The 9337-nt window shown below is 47.4% G+C and overlaps 1 protein-coding gene across 1 annotated transcript; it reads left to right on the top strand.

Moving 5' to 3' along the window:
- The first annotated feature begins 381 nt into the window (after positions 1-381).
- LOC145938669 (uncharacterized) lies at positions 382-1080 on the top strand. Its single transcript, XM_083042436.1, has one exon. It carries the CDS (start codon positions 382-384, stop codon positions 1078-1080), a length of 699 nt encoding a protein of 232 aa, XP_082898562.1.
- Positions 1081-9337: the final 8257 nt, after the last annotated feature.

Genomic DNA, 9337 nt, shown 5'->3' with positions numbered 1-9337 from the left:
GCATACCGGTGCAGAAAGGAAGGAGAGGAGTCCGGCTCGGCAAGGTGATAGGAACTCCGAGCAAGGTAAAGGACAAAAGGAACAAGGAAGCCTCGCCTCCACCAAAGAGTGGGGAGGCCTCCACGTCCCAAGGAGGAAAGGAGGGAACCGGGAGTGAAAGAATCTCACCTCCACCGAATGGTGGGGAAATCCCGACACTCTCAGAACCCCCCAAGGAACAAAGAGTTCTGAGGACAAGGATAAAGGAAAGAAGGAAACAGGAGGAAGAACTCCCAGAGAGAGTGAAGAAGAAGAGGCGAATAAAGGAGTCTCTGGAAGAAGAAGGATCATCCGTTATGGAAACGGAGGAGGAAGGTACGGAGGGTGACATTGCCAAATAGAATGGTGAAAGTTATTCAAGCTAATTTGAGTCACGCGAAGGGTGCACAGTCCCTCCTTGACCAATCAATGGCGGAGAGGGGCTGTGGGCTAGGAATTGTGGCTGAGCCGTACAGGATTCCGAACAATCCAAACTGGATCAAGAGTTTGGACGGCTCAGCCGCAATTGTGAGAAGGCATATGGCAATGTCACCCCCCCTGCAAATGGAAGAAGCGGGAAGAGGCTTTGTCATGGCTTCCTGGGGGTCCACCATAATAGTTAGTGTCTACCTCCCACCCAGTTTGGGAAACAGGGAGTTTAGGAGAAGACTGAATATATTGGCGCGACAAATACGACGACATCACCCCCGTCCGGTCATAGTGGCGGGGGACTTTAACGCCAAGTCAGGCGTCTGGGGTTCCCCGCACACGGATCGGCGGGGGAATGAAGTCCTGGAGTGGGCGGCGAGATGCGACCTCGTATTATTAAACAGAGGAAGGACGGAAACGTGCGTCAGAATGCGGGGCGGGTCCATTGTTGACCTGACGTGGGCGACCCGCCCCGCGGAAAGAACGACACGAGGATGGAGGGTGGTAACGGAGACGGAAACATTAAGTGATCATAGATACATTATGTTCTCCGTTACCACCATTCCGAGAAAGGTCGCGGAGCGTCGCAAACTCCGGGAAGTCAGCGCCAACAGGTGGACCTCAGGAAGCTGAACGTGGATGACTTCATGACGGCCATCAATATAGAATTGATGGAGAGGGAGGAAGGGGACCGGTGCTTAACAGAACAAGTGGAGTGGCTGCAGCGGACGCTAGTAAAGGCGTCTGATGCTGCAATGCCACGAGTCAAGCACCGGCCACCCAAGAAAGCATACTGTGGTCGGAGGCTATCGCGGATCTGCGAAAAGTCTCCGACCAAGCCAGAAGGCAAGTGCTCCGCAGAAGGAGGCCCGCGCTAATCGGGACAGCCGAGTACGAAGAAAAGTGGAGCGTCTACAGGGAAGCGAGGGACGCTCTACGGATAGCCATAAGGAAGGCCAAGTCTGAAGCGTGGCAAGAACTACTCGCCACATTAAATAAAGACCCATGGGGGCGCCCCTATAGGATGGTGCTAAACAAACTCAAAGGAGGGGCGTCCCCATTGACAGAGACGCTGGACCCTTGCCTCGTTGACGAAATAATAGATACCCTGTTCCCGACGCGAGATCTGAATGAAGATCCAATCCCGCGAGTGGAGCAGGAGTGGGTCGGAGACGAGGTAAGAGTCACGGTAGGCGAGCTGAAGAATGCCATCCGAAGAATAAAAAAGGGGAAAGCCCCAGGACCGGATGGCATTCACGGCAAGGCTTGGGCATTAGCCCACACGGACTTGGCCAACCTTATGGCTAAACAGTACTCGGACTGTTTCAGGGAAGGAACATTCCCCCAGGAGTGGAAGGTAGCACATATCGTGCTCCTTCGTAAAGAGGGCAGACCACATACGTCACCATCGGCGTATAGGCCGATCTGTCTACTGAACGAGGCGGGAAAAATCCTTGAAAGGATAATCGCGGATCGCCTCGTTCATCATCTGTCGCGGGAGGGTCCCGATCTCCATCGAGATCAATACGGCTTTCGCGCCGGGCGCTCAACGGTGGATGCGATACTTCGCGTGCGCTCGGTCGCGGAGGCCGTTATGGAGGAGGGCGGGGTGTTACTGGCTGTGTCGTTGGACATATCCAACGCCTTTAACACCCTGCCCTGGCACCGGGTGGGGGAGGCCCTACGTTACCATAGGGTGCCTCCCTACCTGGTTGCCATTATAGGGGACTACTTTCGCGACAGAGGACTAATCTATGTAGACAGAGAGGCCAACAGGAGGGAAAGAAGGGTACCGTGCGGGGTTCCACAGGGGTCGGTTTTGGGCCCCCTGATGTGGAACCTCGCGTATGACGGTATCCTTCGGTCTGCCCTCCCCCCCGGCTGCAAGACCGTATGTTACGCGGATGATACACTTGTGATGGCCGGGGGGAACACCTGGGGGGAGTGCGTGTCGCGGGCCAACTTGGCGGTAGCACGAATAACCAGAGCCATAAGGGCTCTGGAGCTTAGGGTGGCGCCCCAAAAGACGAAGGCGGTGTTTTTCCATAACGGAAGACACGGGGCGCCACCCAGATGTATAATCAGGATGGAAAACGCTCCCATAGAGGTAGGGGCCCACATAAAATACTTGGGCCTCTACCTGGACAGCCGGTGGACCTTCGGCGAACATTTTCGTCGATTAGTCCCGAGGGTGGAGAAGGCGGCCATATCGCTATGCCGCCTTCTACCAAACCTGAGTGGGCCAGACGAGAATGTTCGTCGTTTATACGCGGGTACGGTGCATGCAATGCTCCTGTACGGAGCCCCGGTATGGGTGGAGAAGCTATGCGCCACTCGCAAAATAAGGGACTCGGTGAATCGGGTTCAGAGGCGAGTGGCGTGTAAGGTATGCCGGGGCTACCGTACAGTGAGCGGGGTCGCCGTGGGGGTGCTCTTAGGAGTGCCCCCAGCAGGATTGTTGGCTCGCATGTACGCTGATGTTTACCGGCGTATATGCGAGCTGAAGGCGGCAGGCGAGATTATTGCGGACCGTACCCGCGAGGTTTTGAGGGTCCACCATAAACGAGTTCTCATCGACAGATGGAAGGGCAGCCTACAAGATCCAAGGCTGCCCGGAAGGAGGACCGTTAAGGCTGTCCTGCCCTGCTTTGAGGAATGGCTAAGCAGGGCACATGGGGGCGTGACATTCAGGATGACCCAAGTGTTCACCGGACACGGGTGCTTCGGTGAGTACCTGGGTCGTATAAAGAAGGAAAGGACAGCAAAATGTCATCACTGCAGTCATCCAAGGGATGACGCCCAGCATACCCTCGCGGATTGTCCCGCGTGGGTGGGCGAAAGGGCTGACCTGATGGCTGCAGTGGGACAGGACGGTGGTGTCGGCAATTGTGGGGTCAAAAGAGAGATGGAGGGCGTTCTCCTCCTTTTGCGAGGGAGTGCTCTCGCAAAGGAGGAGGCAGAAAGAGAGAGGGAGAGAGCCGGGAGAGACAATGCCCGACTCTCAGAGGAAGAAGAGGAAGAGTCGGAGTCGGAGGGCGGGGACGGGCCCCCTCTTTTCCCGCCATCGACGGGCTTGCCCGTTTGTGGTGGCGGGAATCGGGGGGGGGGGGCACGCCCCCGATATACCCGCGTCAGACATTGACGCGGGATGAGGTCTCGGGGGGGGGGCTGGGGACGTTTAAGTCCCAGAGCTCCCCCCCCGTAGACCTCGCGAGAAAGGGTAACCCCCTCGGTTGCAGCCAAATCCTAACTCCCAAGGGAGCGGAGGGAGCTGTAACCGGGGTGGTCGAGGAGAGGGGGTCGCGCGCCTGCGGTGTTGCGCTTCCTGCTCGGCACCGTGGGGTGCGGCCCCCTCCCCACTAGGACGAAGATGCGGCGGGAAGGCCCTCACCGGGAGCCGAAAGGCACCGGTGGGAGGGCAACAACGCCGTAGGGGAGGACCCTCTTCTTCCGAGAGAGACCCCCGGTGAAGGCCTCCGGGGTTGGATGCCGAATCCCCTATCCCTTTAGGGAAGAGGAGGGAGCACCACTCCGGAGGCGGGGGGTAGCGGCTCGAGTGGGCTACTCGAGCCGTGACCCCGCTCCCCAAACTCTTGGGAGGGCGCGGCGTGGGGTCGGTGTCGCCCTGCGTCGCAACCGAGTACGGTCCGCACGATGGAGAGTATCGTTCCTTCGGGGACGGTGCTCTCCCCGAGAAGGATAAAGGCGGGGGGGCGGCGAGACGGCATGGGATACCAGCATCCTCGCCGTCCCCCACCTAACGCCCGAGTAGGACACCCGCTGTGGTTTTAGTGAGGTAGGTCTTGGGCCCCCTGACCGATCCACTCGTGGATCGGCCAATTGACGTTCGATTGTGGTTGATTGAGGTATGAAAGTGGTTCGAAAGTGGTTTGAAGGTGGTTGATCGATGTTTGAATGTGATTCGATCGAGGTTCGAACGTGGTTCTATTGACGTTCGATTGTGGTTTCAATTTAAATATTATTCATATGCTTATTCTCATCATGGAATCTTTGTCTCGGACCATCTGTTTTCTTATCTCATGTACTGAGTAAGCGTTCAAGCTAATTCTTATGTCATACATCCCCTACTCTTTTTAACGTGAGCGGGTCTGTCTCCGTGATGTTCGTCATAAAGTTTTTAGCGTTTGACGTGTCAGTATCTAAAACAATTTAAAATGGAATTTATTGGACAGATAGTGCGCCATGACGATCGGCCCAGGTGGGTCAATATGATATTTCGTAACGATCGACCCATGTATCACGACTTGTGGTACGAGTCGGAGCGTGAGGTGCACATTAGGTGGGTGCGGATAGGTCGTGAATATGACCGATATTATAATGACCTGCTGTGGGGCGACATAGAGGAAGAGTTCCCTTACGTCGAATGGGATGATGTGTGCTGCCTTCGCCAGTTGTTCGGGGAGGAACCTTATCCTCCCGAACATGTCCCGGAGCCATTATGGGCCTAGTAAGTATTTCTTTTCATTTATAAATTATTAAAATAATAAATTGACTCATAAAATAATTAATAATATATTTAATAAAAAAAATTTCTGTCATGTAGGAGTTCCGCCTCGCAGCCACCGCCCCACCGCCTCGCAGCCTCATACCACAAGTCATGATACATTCGATCGTCACGAAATATCATATCAACCCACCTGGTTCGATCGTCATGATGCATCCATCGCAGTATTTTACATTAATTTATATTTTATATTCATATTTTTATATTATTGTATTAATATATTTTACATTTTATATTAATTTATATTTTATATATATTGTATTTATATTTATTATATTTTCATTCTTATATTATATTTTAAATTTTTAAATTCACACACACACACACAAAATTGTATAATTGCACACACATACTCATTTTAAAAATAAAAATTATTTTAAATATTAAATAAATGTATTTATTTTAGAATATGTCCTCTCCTTGCATCCCTACTATTAATAATAGCATAAGATATATTAAATTATTATTAAGGATATTATTATAAAAAAAAAAAAAATTCTCTCTTACGAACGCCTCTCTCTTTGCGTTCTCCTTCGCTGCATCAGCTCTCGCGCTCTCCATCGCCGCATCATCTCGCTACCTCTCGTCATCTCGCGCTATCTCTCTCGCTCTTGCATATACGCCTCGCTTGCGTCATCTCTCTCGCGTGCGCCTCGCGCTCTCCTTCGCGTCATCTCGCTACCTAGCCATCTCGCACTATCTCTCTCGCTCTTGCATATACGCCTCGCTTGCGTCATCTCTCTCACGTGTGCCTCGCGCTCTCCTTCGCGTTCCTCTCTCCCCGCGGACCCCTCACCCAAAAAGCTTCATGCGGTCTTTCGCGGGTTCCTCTCTCCCCGCGGACCCCTCGCGGACGCTCCCCCCTCCCCGCGGACCCGGCTCTAAAATCGCGGACGCTTCCCCCTCTCCGCGGACCCCTCGCGGACTCGGCTCCAAAATCGCGAACGCTCCCCCCTTCCCACGGACCTCTCGCGGACCCGGCTCCAAAATCGCGGACGCTCCCCCTCCCCGCGGACCCCACGCGGTACATCGCGGACGCCTCCCGCGTGACGTCATTCCCCCGCGCCCTGGGTTCCTCTCGCCCCTCACCCCCCCCTCAATGTCCCATGGGTTGGAATCGGCATAGTATTACTACTTATGTCATCCAAATAATAGGAAAAATTGCAACTTAAACTAATAATAATAATAATAGCAACCGTAACTAAAGAACAAATACCTATAGCTATTATAAAGCTATCGTATAATTAATTATAGTCCAAATTACTTGCAAAATAATGTATATATGTATTATCACAATTATTAATGCGTTACGCACACCCCTTTATGTGAGTACCATATATGAGTAACTCGTGGCGCTGCTGTAGCAATAAACGACTTACACGCCGTAGTTTCAGAGATCGCCGCAAACCACACACAGGGTGTTTCAAAGCAACCAAACATATATCATTTAAAACAGTCAATATAACTTAAAGTATAACTAAAGTATAGCCAAGTCAATCACTAAGGTTAGCTATAAAGTATCCCAAAATAACACTGTCTCATTATTATAATATCAATGTCAGATAGTTAGATATAGATTAAATTACTTGCAATAATATGCATATTATCGCAATTATTAATGCATTAAGCACACCCCTTATGAGCAACACGTGCGAGAAGCTCGCAGCGCCACTGTTGCGAAAGATGACCTAGGCGCCATAATTTCACAGATCGCCGCAGACCAGACACAGCGTGTCTCAAAGCAACCATACATATGTTATTTAAATAACAAATACTAAGTTTAACTTTGAATATCACTTGTTTAACTTCAGTCTCAGTTCAGTTAAACAGTCAATCATTAAGACTAGTTAAAAAGTATCTCAAAATAATAATATAATACATATAATTATTAAATGATGATGTTTAAAAACAACTTAATAATATAGCAGTCACTAAATTAGATTTAATAACACTAATTAAAGTTGTTTAAAAATTAATAAGTCCAAATAATAATTAACTTCAGATAAACTATTAGTCTACTGAGCCATCTTGTAATTATTGTCTATATAATTGTCAACTTGTAAGTCAATAATACCGTCCTTTAATAACACATGTCTAAACATGTGCCATTACACACTAGTAAATCTCTTCCTTTAAATGTAAGATCACGTTCAGTACATTTAGATCAAATCATACACCCGGTATGCATAACTACTGTAATCGCGCGGCCCTGCGGTACTGCACCTACTCCAGAGCAGAAGTACAGTACTCAGCCACCAAGAGCACCAAATAAAAATAATTATTCGTTAATTAAGAGACAATTTGTATATATCAATATAGACAAACACTGTCTCACTAGTATATTATCAAATGTCAACTGTCAGTAACCTAATAGTGCACTTATAGTCAGAATTGTTACTTAAATAAAGTTTAAACAAAACACAGTGCAAAGAGCCTGTATATAACTATAATACACCAAGTACAAAAGTACTTGCGTCTTGATACACTGAATGCACTAAATGAATAAAAGTCTGTTAAATTAAATTAATATATAGTCAATGTCACTGATTAAGCGTATAGTTATAGTGTAAATTCATGTACATAATATGTATATGAATAACCATAAATGCACATAAAGAAACTAATCCTTGTGCAATACATCACCGAATCAACTGCACCCGTATACTCCACGAGCAGATGACTAGACTAGCTAACTTCCTTGCATGCGCCTGCGCGTCAGCATCAATCAGGAATGCCATCCCAGAGTTGAGCACGCGAGCGCATTTTTAGCAGACGACAGCAGCCAAGAATTGCGCAAACATCCGCGCAAAGCATCCAAGCACGTTCCAGCAGTCACGTGTTCAGTAACTTCAAAGCTACCACATCACTTTTGCACACGCGAGCACAAGTGTCGTCACGAACAGCTGCGCAAGGATATGCGCAATGACATTTCCGTACAGATAGTAAAATGCCAATTATACAGTAATTAACAATTACAGAGAACTGAATTTTGCTCACAATGTTCCCGTACAACAATAGAACTCAATAAATATACCCCCAATACGTATATCAATTTATTTAATCTAAAATTCCACAGGAGCACGATTCCCCATGAGAGCGACAAGGATAGATATATCTAACACTTGCTAAACATAATTTAACTGTTTAACACTACCCAAAAGATTTAAAATTATATTTATAATCTGTATTAATATCACTAAAGTGTATATTAATCGCTGAAACCACTAACTTTATTCAAAGTTCAGTGTAAAGCACCGTAAATATCACAGTCAGCTGCCACGTGGAAAGTCACTAGGCTCAGAGGAGACCGCAACCACAATTAATGCTAATTATTAATAAATTAGCCTTTCTAAGCCTAGTACTCCATATCCCTCGTGTACTTCGTAAAAATGGTCTTCGCCATCGATGCACTAAAGTACTCTACGACTTCTAAAAAACGTTTTAACACACACTTTAAATTGGATCACCACTGAAAGTCGACCATAACGGACTTAGTCCCACACTGGTCTCAACCTAACCTTGCGACCGACCACTGATCGCGGTCCGAATCTGTCCGTTCCAGCAGATGATCCAGTCCCGGGAACTTCCAAGGGATGAGCGGAGCAACCAGACGGTACCTGTAAAATAAAAAATGTATTCATTAGTATTAAATATTAGTATAGAAAATAAGGATTTATAGTATAAAGTAAAAATAGAAAATCAAAATACAAAACAAGTGTTTATTCTAGTTTGGCTAATTAAATTTTATTTAGTATATTCAAAGACATGCAAAAATAGCGAGAGACGATTTTTACATGCAAGAAAAGTTTAAGTTGATTTAAAAGTCTTTTTATGTTTGAGTTACATTTATTATTTAAAGTTACACATCATGCAAAAGCAGCGTTCAATTTACGATAAGTATAGAAAGTTTCATTAACAGATATAAATTGAAACATTATATTTTATTAACTAAAAGAGTAATAATAATTGAGTTACATTTGTTTTGGCAAACGAAAGAAGAAACACTAGCGAAAAACATAAAAATACAAAAAGCGAAATCGCGAAGCATATGATTGATAAGCGGTCAATGAACGAGATTAACGGATCGAAACGGGGCATTGACCGAACACTTCGAGAGACAGCCTGAACGCATTCCAATCATTAGCTTTCCTTGCAAATGACATCGAGCCATTGATCGAAGAGTACGATAAGAAGGAAGTGCATGGCAGCGAGGGGAATCATTGGATTGCTCAGAGAAACCGAAAAGTAAAGACCCGAGATTGTCAGAAATAGTCAGAACGCGATTCCGAATTTTATGACATTTGCGAGACTGTCAGGAGTGTTCGTGACAGGCCACGCGAACGCGAAGTCATATTTCGGTAGACC

The sequence above is a fragment of the Prenolepis imparis genome, unplaced genomic scaffold, assembly GCF_030444845.1.
Source record: "Prenolepis imparis isolate NDT839.2.m4 unplaced genomic scaffold, iyPreImpa1.0 SCAF_7, whole genome shotgun sequence".
Taxonomy (NCBI): domain Eukaryota; kingdom Metazoa; phylum Arthropoda; class Insecta; order Hymenoptera; family Formicidae; genus Prenolepis; species Prenolepis imparis.
This window is presented reverse-complemented; position numbering and strand designations above follow the sequence as displayed.

Bases quoted from the DNA above. Each gene is read 5' to 3' on its own strand.
- LOC145938669 (XM_083042436.1), top strand. From the start codon at position 382: ATGGTGAAAGTTATTCAAGCTAATTTGAGTCACGCGAAGGGTGCACAG.